General features: G+C 39.5%; 1 protein-coding gene across 2 annotated transcripts in view; it reads right to left on the bottom strand.

The window, feature by feature from the left end:
- Positions 1-242: 242 nt before the first annotated feature.
- sytl5 (synaptotagmin-like 5) overlaps positions 243-18,350 on the bottom strand; it is a 29,144-nt gene continuing 11,036 nt past the window's right edge. The window contains exons 2-18 of one of the 2 annotated variants that reach the window (XM_077536433.1): positions 13,599-13,856; positions 12,135-12,350; positions 11,684-11,796; positions 11,482-11,599; positions 10,989-11,111; positions 10,765-10,864; positions 10,551-10,680; positions 10,302-10,402; positions 10,098-10,193; positions 8,246-8,311; positions 6,944-7,122; positions 6,024-6,126; positions 5,778-5,939; positions 4,758-4,866; positions 4,490-4,631; positions 4,219-4,427; positions 243-3,160 (exon numbers count right to left, since the gene is read on the bottom strand). In XM_077536433.1, the coding sequence (XP_077392559.1) occupies positions 3,018-3,160; positions 4,219-4,427; positions 4,490-4,631; positions 4,758-4,866; positions 5,778-5,939; positions 6,024-6,126; positions 6,944-7,122; positions 8,246-8,311; positions 10,098-10,193; positions 10,302-10,402; positions 10,551-10,680; positions 10,765-10,864; positions 10,989-11,111; positions 11,482-11,599; positions 11,684-11,796; positions 12,135-12,350; positions 13,599-13,825 (2,337 nt within the window). In that variant the 5' untranslated portion in view covers positions 13,826-13,856 and the 3' untranslated portion in view covers positions 243-3,017. The remainder of the gene's footprint in view (positions 3,161-4,218; positions 4,428-4,489; positions 4,632-4,757; positions 4,867-5,777; positions 5,940-6,023; positions 6,127-6,943; positions 7,123-8,245; positions 8,312-10,097; positions 10,194-10,301; positions 10,403-10,550; positions 10,681-10,764; positions 10,865-10,988; positions 11,112-11,481; positions 11,600-11,683; positions 11,797-12,134; positions 12,351-13,598; positions 13,857-18,350) is intronic. The other variant, XM_077536434.1, reaches the window with a different exon arrangement.

The following is an 18,350-nucleotide window of genomic DNA, read 5'->3' as shown; positions in this document are numbered from 1 at the left end:
TTACATAGAATGCTTAAACAAACGAACAAAAAAAAAAAAACTTGATTGAGGTGAGCCGTGATTGGTCGTTTCCTGAGCCCAGAGCAACTGTGATGTCATTTTCACTCGACAGCAAGTTGCAAAATGGCCGCCCCTTGAGATAGCTGCTTAATTCATATTTCACAAATGCAACATTAATCAAAATTCTGTGTTTAGTCGAGTTTAATATTTTGTAAAGAAAAATATCATGCAGGGAAACTGGAATCTGTGTAAAGGTTTTTATTTTAATTTTCAAAATATTTTTGCAACCAGATGAAATTTGTAGGACACGTTGGAAACATGACACACAAGATTACACATGCTGTACATCCAAAGTCAGCAGGCGCTATTGCACAAGCTTCTCATCTAAAATCATGTTGGAGCTTACATGTTTTGGTAGCACTAAGAGAAATGCTATGCTATGACGCGCACATACGTACGCTCGCACACATGGGAAAATGCTTATACAGCGTTTATTTGGCACCATCAGAACCAACCAATGATGTGGTTATCAGTATGCAACTTCCTGTGTGCTCTTTTGTTCATATTTCCCTCGATGAGCATGCGGCTAACTGTTCACACTGATACAGTGTTATCTACATTTACGTGACGTCAAAGCTGGAAGTCGGATACAATATTTACTTTTGTCAGAGATTTTTTATTTTTTTTTATTCATCAAAAGCAAGCATGGAATGTCGTCAAAGAAAGTTCTCAATAAATTTCAGTCTATCCAATTTAATGGTGGAGAAGAGGCTAAATCATGCTAGCTAGACTGCGCCGCGTGAGCTTGTGCTTATTAGGCACAGTGGTGCTAAATGCTAACATTGGCAAGCTAAGATGGCGACGACAACACGTCCGCGGATGTTCTGATGCGACTACAACTTTGGTCCCAAACGTGTCACAGTTGTACCTTGACTTAGGAGTCATGTATCAAATCACTTTTATCCATTGAAATGAGTCCTGTAATCCATTGCAGCACCCCCAAAAAACAGCGAGTGAGTGTTCTCATTTTGTATTTCTATGTTTGACTTCTTGTCCCATTCAATAAACTCACTTGAGTGGCAGCGTATCGGAATCAAATTAGCTTAAAAGCTAAAAAGAAAAAAAAATCAAACAAGCTCATTACTTTGAAAAACTCCAAAGATGGGCCACTCGTAAATCAGGGCACCGCTTGTATTTGTATTTGTCGTAGGTGCTTTACTATTGCGCTAAAGAAAGCTAGCTTAGCAATAGGGAAAGCCGTTATCCAGCTAGATTAAACGGACACTTTCACTCATTGTACTTGCAAGGATGTGCTTTACAGCAGACCATTTATCAGTGCTTTGATTCATACATTTTTTTTTTTAAGTCTCTGATAGCATCATAGCTACATGCTAAAAATGATCCAAAACATGAATCCCATCTTGATGTGCTTAAAACTGGATACAGCTAAAAAGCTGTCTTGTGTTTCGTGTTTGGAAGTGAAATGAGATGTTTGGGTGGGGGCGAAAGAGCAGATGGGTCACGTTTGGAAGGCAAGACCGGTTGGTCAGGAAAAGTAAGACTGCAAAGAGACGCTTTTTCTTTCTCATCACGTCGATGCCGTTTCTTCGCTTGTCATCTCTCGTTCTTTTGGCCCGTTTCCACCAACAGTACAATGAGTAGTTGGATGGATTACATTTAAGACATGACTGGAGGTTTTTGAGGACAGCTACGTTCTTGTTTTAAAGCCCCTGTAAAGTGAAAATAATATTTAGTTATTTTTTTTACTTTTGATCTGTGGCAGTATTTCCACATGGTCCAAGCAGGCGTTAACTGTTTGCTGTCCAAATTGTGAATCCTGGACGGCTCCCTCTAAATTGTGAGCAGGTCTCTCGTTTGGTTTGGTTTATTGAACATCAAACATGCCATACAGATGATTAAATAAACGTGAAAGAAGCAGAGAAGTCAGAATTCATATGTTCACAAGAACTTATCTCGTCCTACCCCCGCTAAATTCTATCATGATTATGTACTATAAGTTATTATATTTAATAATATATCATCAAAATTGAAAAAAAAAAAAAAAAAAAAGAAAGAAAAAAAAGAATGGACGATAAACAGAACATGCACTTTACAAATATTAGTGTAAGTTATAAATTAGGGATGTTATTGATAATGGTGATATCGTCGTCGTCATGTTCACAATATTTAAAAGGAACATCTGTTAAAAAAAAAAGTCAGGTTGATTTCCATTTGTGCAGTTCTAGCACCCTCTAGTGGCTAGTTTATTAGTGCAATGTAATTTTCATGAGGGATGTTTTGGCCTTCTATGTTTAAAATCGATGCTAATTATCAGATGAAGGGGAACCGAATTTGCTTGTGAAGCGATCAATGTGTGCTTGCATTAGCAAGTAAGTGCCTCAATATTGTTATTAGAGATTGTAGGTGGTCTGTTATAGACAAAAGTACATTATGTATTAGTATGAGCTCTCTTTTTCTTTTTTTACAATATTGTGATCTTTTTTAACTATCGCCAACCCCCACAATATCGAATTAATTTAATAATTTGTACTTATTCAGGAGGTCAAATGGATGACAATAACAAATAATCGTCCCTAAAGGACACCAGGCATCTGCCCTGTATGCCAGATGGCAAGTCCAGATATCATAATCATAATCATGTTAAAACAAAGTATGCAAATGACTGCATTTGGATCTGTGGATTCACTTTACAGGATCTTGAAGAAAGTTGATCTCTTGGCAGATCATTGTGCTTAAGTTAGGTAATATAATTCCACATTTCATCACTGATTTCTTGAGTTCTTTTTCAAGCAAGTTTTTGCAAACGTATCATCTGATTATTGGATGCAGAAAAGGGCACACAGACGCAGCAGGATCCTTTCGTGGGTTCTGCGTTTAAAAAAAACAAAAAACCCAATTGCGCAACATCTCTGCGTGACAGACTGTCAAGTTTGATTCCGAGACAAAATCCAAACACGAGCCGGATGAGGCCGGAATGTGTTTGCAATGGTTGGTGCTCACGCGGTGCACTTTCGCATGCTGGACCTCAGCATGATGGTGCACTCCTGGGGGACTTCGGGGTTTTCAACCATGCGCTGCCACAGCCGCTGCTCGTCCCCGTACGAGTCCATCCAGTCCACCTCGTTCCCGTAACTTGTGCCTTGAGGGGGCCAGGAGAGGAAAAACAAAAAAGGGTTCTTGAGTTGATGACTTTTACTCAACTTCCACGGCAGATTCAACGTTTGAACCCAGCCAAACTCTTTGATTACATTGTTACAGTATGATGATAATTCCAGTCGTGTTGAATCGAAATCTTCTGCACGGATTGAATGAAAATCATCAGTAGCGGCAGATAGCAAACAATTTTTCCACTTTTGTTGCTTTTTGTTGATTCCAGATGAAACAAATTCTCTCCACTCCACAATCAATCATCAGAAGTACAAAACAAACCTGTAGCTTTATATTTTCACAATAATTCGATAAATACATTTATTCTTTTCAATGGAGCTTTTTCTTATGCAAATGATGTTCTTCTTTTGCTGCTTATGTCACATTGGACAGAAATGAAATGTAAACGGAGCTAAACCAAATTTCCAAAATGGATTATTATTTTTTTTTTTCCATTTGAAACATGACGTCAGCTGTCCCTCCCAACCAGATAATAAGATGATCCGGTCTCACATCATTTCCCATCAAACAGAAAGTAGCAGGCAAAATATGGCCTTAAATGGCAATAAAAAGCATTACTATGATATCCAGAGGCATTCAAATTTGAAATACAATTAATGTTTACACTACAATTGAAAGAAAAATATACTGTTCCTATCACTAATGTCCAACATGAAACACAAATGCCGTATAGTGGCAGAAATGTACCTGATACCTACAGAAACCCTGAAATAGTCATTGAAACGAAACAAGCAAGCAATTAAAATTGTAATGATAATATATATTTGTTGGTCAAAATGAACATTAATTATTGTTTTTCAGGTCATACCACATGATGTCCAAATATGACCACAACATACCAGTTGATTTTTTTTTACATAATAGATGTGAGTTGATTATCTTTTAAATGTTTTTCAAAATGAAAGTCCCACATTGTTTTTTTTGGTGGCACCACATGATAATTCAGACGGCACATTTTATGAAGAAAGCCGAAGATGATGTCATATGTAAATACGATGAAGGAAGTGCGCCTTGCACTTTTGTACGCACCTGTGCCGGCGCCCAGCCTGACTCCGCCCAGGAAGACGTTGCTGGCCAGCGCCTCCTTGTCCCACACGGTGAGCTCCAGACACACGTTGTGGAGGTCTCCCGGCTGCAGGCCGCAGTAGGTGAAGGTGTGATTCCATCGCGGGTTGAGCGTGCGCCGCTCCACCGCCGTCTTGTGCTTGGTGGACTTCTGGCTGTCCGGCAGCAGGTAACTGCACAACACATTGACCCGATGGCGCAACTTTCTTGGTAAGACGCGTGGTTACGATCTCACCCTTTGACGAAAGGATCCGACGTTCCTCCGGACTTGACAGCGCTTAAATTTTTGGCCCCCTTGACGAGCAGCTCCACCATTCCCCCTTTGGGTGGCGTGAAGGTGCTCTTCTTCTTCTTGCCCTTCAGGAAGCCTTTCTTCACTGACGGAAGCAAAACAAAACAAAAAACATCAAATAAATCCCATTAATATAATCGGGGTGCTTTGAGTTAAGAGTGAAATTGAACTTGTATCTGAAGGCGCCACGCCACGCTCGTTGTGAATATACCTTGTAGTTGGTCCAGAGGCAGCATGAGGTTCTTCTCTGCAGGGATGTACTTCAACACAAGCGTCAGTTCTCCCTTGTACTGCATGGCGGCGGCCATGTTGCTCTCCAGCTGCGCAAACGCGACCACGTCACTCGTACAGTTCGCGCGTGACCAAGTTAGCGTGGAGGACCAAAACTGACAAAATAATCAATCAATCACTGTGAAAATAAAAACCAAAATAAAAAAAGTATAGAATTAAAAAAAAAAATCTATATAAATGGAAATAAGAACAACAAAAAAACAAACAAAAAGTTTAAAAAAAAATAAAATACTAACATAACATTAAAAAAACGAGATTCCAAAAATGTAAATATAAAAATATATTGAATTAAATGTTCAGACACGCCTCCTCATTTGAATAACATTTCACGACGCATTTCATGCTGACAGCACCACTTTATTTATTGATTGATATTTAAATCTACACTTATTTATTATGTTTATTTTTTGAGTCTTATTTTTTATTTTTTTCAAATGTGAGAATAAAATCAGACATAAAAAATACAATTAAAAAATTAAATACAAAAAAATAAATATAAATGGAAATAAATACAACAAAATATATAAATAAATAAATAAATACTAACATAACATTAAAAACGACATTCAAAAAATTAAATCTAAAAAATAAATGTGGAAATAAATATGTAGAATTAAATGTTGGCAAGCTAAGACACGCTTAGGACCGCCTCCTCATTTGAATAACTTTTCACGACGCATTTCATGCTGACAGCACAGCTTTTTTTAATTGATTGATTGATATTTAAATCTACTTCCACATTTATTTTTGTATTTATTTCTTCATATACATGTACATACATGTTTTTATTTCATCTGTTTTTTTTTTTAATTTAATTTTTGAATTATATTTTTACATCCGTTTTTTATTTTCGCTTTTATTCAGTTATTTATTAATTTATTGTTCATTTTGGCATTTTTGGTCCTCCATAGACGGACGCGTGTCGGAGTGGAGTCGCGACCTTGGGCTGCAGACCGAACCACTCGTCGATTTGGGAATCGAACTCCCAGGAGTCAAAGGTCAGCTCGACTTCCCCGAGGAAGCTGTTGCGTCCAAAGCGGTCATGATGCCACACGGACACCTGCAAGGTGCGCGTTTCCAGCTGCGAGTGGCTGATGACGTACTACAACGACCAACAAGACGCAAGTCAGCTTTGAAGTGAAGCAAAAACTGCAATTTGATGACACGCACGCACGCACGCACGCACCCGCAGGTTCTCATTAAAAACAGGATTGATGCTGTTGGACTTGACGCTGGTCTTCCGCTTGCTTTGGCGCGACATGTCCGGCAGCAGGTACGTCTTCACGTAACTGTCAGGAAACAAACAACAAGTGACCATACTTCTTTATTTTACGAGGACGGAGGGAAACATCTCAAACGAAATCAAGTTTTAGATGTTTTTCTCCTACAACACATGCTACAAAAAAATTTGGAAGCTACCAAAAGAAAGATTAGAGTCTCTTCTGTTTCCGTTCTGCAGCAATTATCATTAGAATATAGCTAAATGTCATCACTATTCACAAATCTGTTTAGAATTGCGGGGCTTGTTTTCAACATGACCCTGGCTGATCTCTTATACTCTGCTGCCACCTTCTGGCCGTTTTTTGTATTTACTACCATTGCTTCACCCGTTCTCTGCAGTTGAGAGGCTACATCAAAGCCTTCTGTATGCGCTAGCAAAATAAAAAACAAAACAAAACAAAAAACGTATAAATATGTCTTCGGGACACTTAAAACATTTGAAAAAGAACGTATTTATACGTTTTTTGGAGCAAATGAATAAAGTGGAGCATTTTTGTTGTTTTTACTGTTGGCTAAGTGAACACGCCAATGAAAGAAATTAATTGGTTATTCTTATTATCAAAAGGGGAGTAAAGATTTTTTAGACTGCTTAGACTAGTGGGGCGACAGAGAAGACTTTTTGAATGGACTTCTTTTAAAATGATCTGTGAAAAACTCATTGAAATGATCACTTGGTGACTTTCACATCTTGCTAGCAGTTTGCAAACGGCAAACAGCCTCTTCCAAACGATGACGTTTCGCTCATGTCTCAGTATCAGCTCAATACGAACACGGCGAAATGTCGCCGCCTCGGGTTGTTTTGCGTTTGTGTGCGTGTGACCTCACGCGTGGGTGCGTTGCCTCCTCTCGTCCCCCGTTGCCAGGTTGTGACACTCCTTGACCAGCACGTTGAGCGCGCCCGTCTTGTAGCTGTAGCTGACGTTGAGCAGGATCTCGCCACTGACGCGGGCGTTGCCGTAGTCGCCCGTCTCGCTGTACATGCTCATCATGCTGCTGATGCTGCTCTGGTGGCCGCAAACGACAGAGAGAAAAGATCCGTCATGGCCCCGAGAGGACGACGAAGACGAGCGAAGGTGAGATGACGTCGTTGATAAGATGAGTTTCCATTTTCAAAACTTTAGAATGACTTTTTTTTTTGGAACCCTTTCATACTTTCCTTCCTGAAAATTGACTGTATACAAAATATATAAATAAGGAATATGACCCTTCTATTGTATACTGTATATACAGCGGTGTCCAAACTACGGCCCGGGGGCCAATTGCGGCCCATCGTCCATTTTTTGGTGGCCCGTGACACTTGCTAAAAATGGCATTTGACTCAGTTCAAATAAAATAAAAAGAAAAATGTTTGGAGATGTTCAAAGTAAGAAGGGAGGGTGTCAAAAAACACAGATGCTATTAAAGGTTATTTTAGTTAATTAAAATAAAATGAAAAAACAAAAATTCAAAAACAATTTCATGAACGAAATAAAACTAAAACGAAGATCCTTTTTTAAAAAAGAAAACTAACTGAAACTACATTTTACGTTTCCAAAACTAACTAAAATAAAACTATAAATATAGCAAAAATGATCTTCGGTTTAGTCTTTGGTAATTAATTTAATGCATGAGCCTTTTGGTCGATTTATTTTGGTATAAACCGGAATAATGACGTCACGCCCATGGTGTTTTTTTTTTTCAATGTTGCGTACGAGTAATACACATTAAAAAAAAAAAAAACTAATACTGAAGCTAACTAAACTAAAACTAAGCATTTGTTAAATAACTCAAACTAATTTTTAAAAAAACTAACAGAACCACCATGAAAAGTAATTTAAAAATAACTAAATTTAAACAAACAAAACTCAAAACAAAATAAAAATTAAAATGAAAAATTCCCAAACTATAATAACCCTACTGCCATATTACAAGTTTATATACTGTAGCATTTTTCTAAATATGCTTAAGCACAAATAAATGATTTGTACAATTTTGAGGACTAAACACAATTTCTCTTCCTAACATGATGTGGCCCTTGCGTCCTTCGGATTTTCTGCATGTGGCCCTCAAATGAAAAAGTTTGGACCCCCCCTGTATATGCTTCACATTTGGATGGATGGATTGTAAAAAGTGGAGCGGGAGTCTTACTGTCTCAGCGTCTGAGTCGGGCACATTGAGGAAGGCCCACCTCCTCTCTGAGGCGGGAGTGGAAGACTAGCGCAGCGTTAAGAAGAGAAAAACAAAAAAAGAGAGAAAGAGAAAGAGAAAAGAACTGAGCCGTTTTGACATGTCAGTGGAAGAGACGGAAATGAAGCACAAGCAACCCCCACCGCCACCATCCGCCCTCCGGGGGCCCCCCGAGGATGGGCTGCAGAGATGGCCGGCAGTACATCCAGGAAGGACGTGACACTCGGTTACCATGGCGATAATCAGAGCCAAGCTCGTCCGGGATTGGCCGTGAAATCAGCAACGAGCGCACATAATCGAATCGAAGGCCGCTTGCTTCGTTGTGTTTGCTCAGCTTTGTCCATCATATCGCATTACAGCCTTCAAATGTTATTCTTATTACTTATAAAGATCATAAAGAAGTGTGTGCGGGTATGGATTGAGCAAAAATATTATTGCTAACATTAGCATGCTAACCATCACACATGCTAATGTTAATATTTGTGTGCATTGTTGGCATCATTAATTCGGTATTTGCTGACAACATTGACTTAATTAAACATTTTTAATCCCAATTGAAAACATTTTTTTTTTTTTTTATTACGCTCAAACAAACATATTGGAGACAGTTTAAGTGATGTCGCGTAGTTGAACAAATATAGAAATAGATTGAAGATTTCACTTCAATACAATAATAACTTTGTTTTAACATGACTTTTTTTCTGGTTTCTGGCATGACTTTAAAAGAACAAAATAAAATTACACAATATATGACTATACTTTATTCATGCAGCATCAAGACTTTCTGCTCCAAATAATGCAACAGTTTTTTTTTCCCTCTCATAAGACTGCAACTTTTTTTTTCCTTGCAAAATTAGTATTTTTTGACTTTCTCAATAGAAAAATCTAACTTTGTTTTCATAACTTTATTCTTGTAATATTATATTATTTTCTGACAAGATTATTGACCGGTTGAAAGGATGTAACTTTTTTCTCATGTGACTTTATGAACAATAGAAATAGTTTTCAGAAAAAAAAAAAATATGTTTGAAAAGCATATTCTTAAAAAACTTCAAGACTAATATTTTCTTAAATGAAATTAAGCTTTTTTTCTAAATAAAGATTAATTTTTCCTAATAATAGTCAAACTTTGGCTTTTAATAAGACAACTTTGTTTTCAGGAGATAATAACTTTTGGTTTTAATGTTCCAGCTTTATTCTCGTAAAATTACAACTTTATTCTCACGAAATGTAAAACAGTCGATTTGCAAACTGAGGCAAAGTTTGTCATTTCATTTATAATGATCTCATTTTGCTTGTAGTGTGGCGATAAATACTGTTCAATATGGAAATAGGTGAAAATTACATTTAGGATGATGAAAATAATAATTAAAAAAAATACTGTATTACATTACACGTAATTGCAATAACAAACGTTTTATTCTTTAAGAACAACAACTTATTTCTTGTAATATTATCACTTTGCAAAATCGAAACTTCATTTGATTATGGTTCTATTTGCTGCATAATCTGAGTTCCTGTTGTGTTCATTGTGCAAGTGGATTACGATTGAGCGCATCCTCCATCCACGCCTTCAGTCAACGTACTGTGAGGTGTGGATCTCAAACACGCCACAATCAACGTTATCATATCATAAAACAACAATGTTGAGTTCGGTGTCGTGTGTTTGTGCAGCAGCAAAATTGTCTTTGCGATGTCTGAACTGCCTGTTAACGTTTATTGACACAGTCAACACGACAGCTGTTGCACGTTTGCACGAGGCACACGCACGCTTCCCCCACCAGGTGCGGCGAGCGCCGGTTTGTGTCGTTACCGTGGAGACGGCGTTGCTGAGGTGGCGTCCCGCCGTCTGACCGTGGGCCGACATCAGGGCGTCGATGTCTTCCTCGCCGTCCTGGTCGGACAAGTGCTGTGGAGCGTCACATCGAATGCGAACGTGAACGTGGATGAACGTGCAGCTCGCTTGCGTCAAGTCGATGAGACCATTTGACATTTGATGTCAACATTTTCCTCTTACTGTCTGATTGAGGCCCGGCACAGAGCGGCTTCTGAGGCTGAAGGTGTCGTCACTGTGCTCGGAACCCGCAGCCGAAAGGTCCAACTCGGAGCGACTGTGATCTGATTGACAAGAGAAGAAGAATGAGAAATATTAAGAATACAAGCATAATCTATGTACACATTTACAACATCGGACATCATTTTACTAGAGCGGTTTATAACATAAAACTTGTACGGGATCTGATTAAACCGCGTCGACAGTACCAACCCGACGACACGGACGCCTGCGACACGGAAATGGTCGGAGCGCCGTAGTCTCTCCCACGATTCCCTTCGGCTTTCTTCTCAGGCGCGCTGCCGCTGGAATGGAAGCTGGAAACGCTCTCCGCTCCGTCAGGCTACAAACAAGATGGCCGTTAGTCCAAATGAACCCAGGATAGCGTCACGGTTGTGTGCGTGCGTGCTCGCGTGCGTTGGCTAACCCTGACCCTCCGCTTGCTGCTGCCAATCGAGTGTCTGTCGGGAGTTTTGGATCGTCGGTTAGAAATCGCTGTCGGCGTCTCGGAGGAGTCGCTGCCTTTGCTAACAGAAACGAGTCACAGGAAGTAGTCAAATGCCACTTTAATTGTCAAAACTTGAGTGAAACGCCACATCCAGCATATTTGCGCTTCGCTAAGCTAAAGTTGACGTCATTTCCATACAGCACCTGTTGGAATGGTAACTCGGAGCAGAGTTAACGCTTCGCACGCTGCGGGCGTCTCCGTCCGAAGCGGATTTGCCGTTTTCTGACCTCGGGGGTCTGCTGCCCACTTTATCCATCCTCATCCGCCTGCCATCCACACACAAACGCATATACACAGATTAGCGCTTACGGGAAGCTCACTCAGAATTTTTACTATTTAGATTGGTTAGTCAGTGTAGGTAGCAAGTCAATTCGTTAGGCAATCAGTAAGTTAGCGACTCAGCTTGTCAGACAGTCAGTCAATGTTAGCCAATTAGACGAGTCACTAAGTGAGTCGATTGGTTGGTTAATCAATCAGCTAATGAGTTGGCAGCAGGTCAAACAGTCAGTCACCGAATGAGTCGATGAGTTAGCGTGTTTGGCAGTTAGCAAAGCAAGATTTGAATGTAGCCTGACTTTCGTCCTCCCCACGTCCCGTTGAAGACAAAAGTAAACAAGCAAATCTCTTGAGTTTTACCCTCTCTTTCTCAGTCCATCCACAAGATGTTTGGAACTCCTGCTGGATTTTGGTGTATCGACCATCCCCGCCTCAGGACGGAGCTTCGAGTTCTCTGGGGATTTTCTGTCCTCCGTGGCTTGAGACAAAACAGGTGGAGAATGGACTTGTTTTTTTTTAGAAAAGGCCAGACGAGATGCGCGACCGCGCACGTGAAATTCACCTGTCGGGCTGCTCAGGATTGTTTGCTTGACCACATCACTGCTCAACAGTTTGTGCTCAAAGCGCTTCGATCGCTCCTCCAGGAACCATTCGCCCGTCACCACCTTCAACTCCCTGCGCACACGATGGAAACAACATCGAGACGAGCGCACAACAACAACAAAGAGCTGCGAAGATCGAAGACGAAGATCATCGCTTTCGTCATAAGTGACCTTAAAAGAGACAAAAGTGAATGTCAGGAAACGTCAGCTTCATGTTTTACTGTATTGTTGTTTTTGGGTTTGGACAGTGGTTACATTTGTTTAACCCTGATTCATTTTACATCTTTATTACACAATTCAAAAAAAAAAAACAGGCCAAATTTTATGCAGTTATTATTTCCTTTATGGTGCTAATGTAATGCAGGTTGGCGACCTCCGTGCTAGACAGACCGTCGCCAAGCGGTCACTTACGAGGTCTTGACACACACGTTGCACCTCCACTGGCGCCGGCTTGGCGTGGAGACGCGGCACTCGCCGCACACGCGCAGCCGGCACTCGTCGCAGAGCTCGCCGCGGTCGAAGATGAGGCCCAGCGTCTTGGCGCAGCGGGCGCACTGACGCTCCGCCGAGTCTCGCGGTGGCCGAGAGCTTTTGCGTTTGATCTCCAGCAGTTCGTTCTTCAACTTCCTGGTGGTGGAAATGACAGCATAAAGCAAAAGAAGTATCAATAGATGAATGTGACTTCAGTTTAAGTTGTATGAACTTTTGGTAAATTGTCATTTCCTGGTACCAAAGATTCCAATCAGAAATTAATTGTTCTTGGACATTTCTAAAGTAATACCACCAAAGCGAGGCCACATTTTAGACGTGATAAAAGATGAGCTCAAGTTACAGTAAACTAAAAGTGTTACAATCAGATAAGATGATGTATGAAAAGAACAAGCTTGAGGATGCAAGCGGCCGATTTCGGGTGAGAAACTCGTCATCTGGGAGCGTTTCAGAGTAGTTGCTTGTTATTTTCTGTTTTTTTTTTGTGCTTGCGGGTGTGACCAAAGCCAACCTTGTTTGCCGCCAATCAAAGATAAACTCGACTGAGAATAAATTTGAAATGTTAGTCCTTGGAGCAACCTGCCAATCAGATGTGAGAAGAACATCCCAAAGGTTCTTGGACATATCGAAGGACAACCCACTAAATTAATAACAGAACAACATTTTGACAAAACTTCCTGGTGCAAACTCATTTGTGAATTTTCACCTTAAGTTTCAGGATGTTTCCGTTTGTAACATATCTGATCATAATGATTGTATAATGGAGGCCGAGGGGGGGATTTCAAGTCATAGGAATTTCAAACTATTAAATACAGTATGGCAAAATAAAATGAGAAATTATTTTCATTTTATTTTCTACATGATTCTCAAATTCTTCCCAATCTCTGCCACCACAACGGCCAATTCAATCTGACAGCCAGATTATGGATGCAAGAGCCACTTTCAAAATAGATATATTGATTGTTTATTTCCCCAATCAATTCTTTCAATAAAGAGTTAATGAATTTTCAAGATTGTGGGGCGGCCATTTGGCCCTGTATCCCACTAGACTGCAGCTGAATCCCGTCACCACATTCATCACCAAACAAGAGCACACTAGCTGACCATTATTAAAAACAGTTACCCAAGGATCATGAATGTATTATCTTCATAAATGGACGCAAAGCAGAAAGTGGAATAAACTATTTTTGTTTCTAAAATGTGTCCACAATATTTCGAACAGAAATTGTGTTATCATTTTAGTCGAAAATGTCATTTTTACTCAATGACGCTGGCCGCAGAAAAATCGGCGGTGGACCGCAAACGGCCCCCGGGCCATAGTTTGGACAGGACGCCTGTATCGTGCTGAGAGTTTTGTTCGATAAAGCCGTCAAGTGACATTCTCACCGTATCCGCTTCTCCTCTCGCTTCCTCAGCTTCTCGTCCTTCTGCAGCACCTTCAGGATGCTGTCGCGCTCGTGCTCCAGCAGGAAGGAAAGATTCAAGTCGGCGTCGGCGTCGGCGGCCGCGTCCATCGCTGCCCGGGCTCCGCACGCACAATCAGCCCAGCGGGGACGCCGTACGGCGGTCAACGCCGACTTCCGCTTCCCCACGTTCGCCTCTTTCCATCGCATCCATCATCCGAGCTTCACATCCGGTGAACTTCTGTCGGTGCAAGCAGCGCACGAAAAGTCCAAATCAGGACAATTAGATGTCGTTTGCAAGAATTAAAACCGCAATTAGATGTGCTTGGCATTTTCAGGTGTGACAAAATCGGAATTGTCGTCGTTGTAAGGTCACATTTAATTGGTGGTGACATTCAAAGTGTCAGCTCGACTTTTCTTGCTCATGACAAGACAAGAATCTCGAACTTGCAAATCATGCTACGCTCACTTTTGTTGGGAAGCCTTTCGACAAACGTTAAACGTATTGAGACAATGATAGAAAATAGTAATGAACTTCCGGATCTTGCCTTGATTGAGAACAGTTTTGCAATCTCCTGACAGCACTTTCTTTTCAATTTTCCGTCCTCTTTGCCGACAGCCAGAGTTCCTCTCGTCCCTTTCAGACAATTAGGGAAGCCGTGTGGCTTCATTATTGTGCTGCAGCTGCACTATCAATGAGGAGATTTTCGTTCCCCTTTTAAAATGCCATCGAGAGAATTTCAAGTAGGAAATAAAGAATCGATCGTCTTCAATTATGCCTTTTGACTTTTAACCACCTGCAGGGAACTCGCAATACAAATTACTGCGGTCAAGCCAGCCGCCACTCGAAAAGACGAAGTCAAGCCAGCCGCCCCAACGATTGTTAATACTGTGCATTACGGTAACATGCCGACGTGCCCCTGCGCTGGCCACCTTCAAAATAAAAGCTGCTCAACACCTGGTTTAGGGTTTAAAATAAAGAATCATAAAAAAAAATAACGGTTTTGTTATTCCAGAACCAGACCAGTTCTAAGGGACACTACACCACCCCAGGTATCCAACCAAAGTACTTTGAACAAAATCTGATGTTGCATTTCAAAATAAAACTCATATGAACATTGAAATCTCGACTATTATTGCTGATTTCAAAAAATCATTAAAAAATTATGGTTTATTATCCCAGGACCAGACCAGTTCTAAGGGACACTACACCACCCAAGGTATCCAACCAAAGTACTTTGAACAAAATCTGATGTTGCATTTCAAAATAAAACCCATTTGAAAATTGAAATCTCGACTATAATCCCTGATTTCAAAAAATCATTAAAAATTCATGGTTTGTTATCCCAGGACCAGACCAGTTCTGAGGGACACTACACCACCCCAGGTATCCCGCCAAAGTATTTTGAACAAAATCTGATGTTGCATTTCAAAATAAAACTCATTTGAAAAATAAAATCTAGACTATTATTGCTGATTTAAAAAAATCATTAAAAATTCATGGTTTGTTATCCCAGGACCAGACCAGTTCTAAGGGACACTACACCATCCCAGGTATCCAGCCAAACTACTTTAAACAAAATCTGATGTTGCATTTCAAAATAAAACCAATTTGAAAATTTAAATCTCCACTATTATTGCTGATTTCAAAAAATCATTAAAAATTCATGGTTTGTTATCCCAGGACCAGACCAGTTGTAGGGGACACTACACCACCCCAGGTATCCCGCCAAAGTACTTTGAACAAAATCTGATGTTGCATTTCAAAATAAAACTCATTTGAAAAGTTACATCTCGACTATAATCCCTGATTTAAAAAAATCATTAAAAATTCATGGTTTGTTATCCCAGGACCAGACCAGTTCTAAGGGACACTACACCACCCCAGGTATGCAGCCAAACTACTTTGAACAAAATCTGATGTTGCATTTCAAAATAAAACTCATTTGAAAATTTAAATCTCGACTATTATTGTTGATTTCAAAAAATCATTAAAAATTCATGGTTTGTTATCCCAGGACCAGACCAGTTGTAGGGGACACTACACCACCCCAGGTATCCAGCCAAAGTATTTTGAACAAAATCTGATGTTGCATTTCAAAATAAAACTCAGTTGAAAAGTTACATCTCGACTGTAATCCCTGATTTAAAAAAATCATTAAAAATTCATGGTTTGTTATCCCAGGACCAGACCAGTTCTAAGGGACACTACACCACCCCAGGTATCCAGCCAAACTACTTTGAACAAAATCTGATGTTGCATTTCAAAATAAAACTCATTTGAACATTGCAATCTCGACTATAATCCCTGATTTCAAAAAATCATTAAAAATTCATGGTTTGTTATCCCAGGACCAGGCCAGTTCTAGGGGACACTACACCACCCCAGGTATCCAACCAAAATACTTTGAACAAAATCTGATGTTGCATTTCAAAATAATACTCATTTGAAAAGTTACATCTCGACTATAATCCCTTATTTCAAAAAATCATTAAAAATTCATGGCTTGTTATCCCAGGACCAGACCAGTTCTAAGGGACACTACAGCACCCCAGGTATCCAGCCAAACGACTTTGAACAAAATCTGATGTTGCATTTCAAAATAAAACCCATTTGAAAATTTAAATCTCGACTTTAATCCCTGATTTCAAAAAAATCATTAAAAATTCATGGTTTGTTATCCCAGGACCAGACCAGTTCTAAGGGACACTACAGCACCCCAGGTATCCAACCAAAGTACTTTGAACAAAATCTGATGTTGCATTTCAAAATAAAACTCATTTTAAAATTTAAATCTCGACATTAATCCCTGATTTCAAAAAATCATTAAAAATTCATGGTTTGTTATCCCAGGACCAGACCAGTTCTGAGGGACACTACACCACCCAAGGTATCCAACCAAAGTACTTTGAACAAAATCTGATGTTGCATTTCAAAATAAAACCCATTTGAAAATTGAAATCTCGACTATAATCCCTGATTTCAAAAAATCATTAAAAATTCATGGTTTGTTATCCCAGGACCAGACCAGTTCTAAGGGACACAACAGCACCCCAGGTATCCAACCAAAATACTTTGAACAAAATCTGATGTTGCATTTCAAAATAAAACTCATTTGAAAATTGCAATCTCGACTATAATCCCTGATTTAAAAAAATAATAAAAAATTCATGGTTTGTTATCCCAGGACCAGACCAGTTCTGAGGGACACTACAGCACCCCAGGTATCCCGCCAAAGTACTTTGAACAAAATCTGATGTTGCATTTCAAAATAAAACTCATTTGAAAATTTAAATCTCGACTATAATCCCTGATTTAAAAAAATCATTAAAAATTCATGGTTTGTTATCCCAGGACCAGACCAGTTCTAAGGGACACGACACCATCCCAGGTATCCCGCCAAAGTACTTTGAACAAAATCTGATGTTGCATTTCAAAATAAAACTCATTTGAAAATTGCAATCTCGACTATAATCCCTGATTTAAAAAAATAATAAAAAATTCATGGTTTGTTATCCCAGGACCAGACCAGTTCTGAGGGACACTACAGCACCCCAGGTATCCCGCCAAAGTACTTTGAACAAAATCTGATGTTGCATTTCAAAATAAAACTCATTTGAAAATTTAAATCTCGACTATAATCCCTGATTTAAAAAAATCATTAAAAATTCATGGTTTGTTATCCCAGGACCAGACCAGTTCTAAGGGACACGACACCATCCCAGGTATCCCGCCAAAGTACTTTGAACAAAATCTGATGTTGCATTTCAAAATAAAACTCATTTGAAAATTGCAATCTCGACTATAATCCCTGATTTCAAAAAATCATTAAAAATTCATGGTTTGTTATCCCAGGACCAGACGAGTTCTAAGGGACACTACACCACCCCAGGTATCCAACCAAAGTACTTTGAACAAAATCTGATGTTGCATTTCAAAATAAAACCCATTTGAAAATTGAAATCTTGACTATAATCCCTGATTTCAAAAAATCATTAAAAATTCATGGTTTGTTATCCCAGGACCAGACCAGTTCTGAGGGACACTACACCACCCCAGGTATCCCGCCAAAGTACTTTGAACAAAATCTGATGTTGCATTTCAAAATAAAACTCATTTGAAAATTGAAATCTCGACATTAATCCCTGATTTTAAAAAAATCATTAAAAATTCATGGTTTGTTATCCCAGGACCAGACCAGTTCTGAGGGACACTACACCATCCCAGGTATACAAACAAACTACTTTGAACAAAATCTGATGTTGCATTTCAAAATAAAACTCATTTGAAAATTTAAATCTCGACATTAATCCCTGATTTAAAAAAATCATTAAAAATTCATGGTTTGTTATCCCAGGACCAGACCAGTTCTGAGGGACACTACACCACCCCAGGTATCCAACCAAAATACTTTGAACAAAATCTGATGTTGCATTTCAAAATAAAACCCATTTGAAAATTTAAATCTCGACTTTAATCCCTGATTTAAAAAAAATATTAAAAATTCATGGTTTGTTATCCCAGGACCAGACCAGTTCTAAGGGACACGACACCATCCCAGGTATCCAGCCAAAGTACTTTGAACAAAATCTGATGTTGCATTTCAAAATAAAACTCATTTGAACATTGCAATCTCGACTATAATCCCTGATTTCAAAAAATCATTAAAAATTCATGGTTTGTTATCCCAGGACCAGGCCAGTTCTAGGGGACACTACACCACCCCAGGTATCC

Source organism: Festucalex cinctus, chromosome 11, assembly GCF_051991245.1.
Source record: "Festucalex cinctus isolate MCC-2025b chromosome 11, RoL_Fcin_1.0, whole genome shotgun sequence".
Lineage (NCBI taxonomy): Eukaryota > Metazoa > Chordata > Actinopteri > Syngnathiformes > Syngnathidae > Festucalex > Festucalex cinctus.
This window is presented reverse-complemented; position numbering and strand designations above follow the sequence as displayed.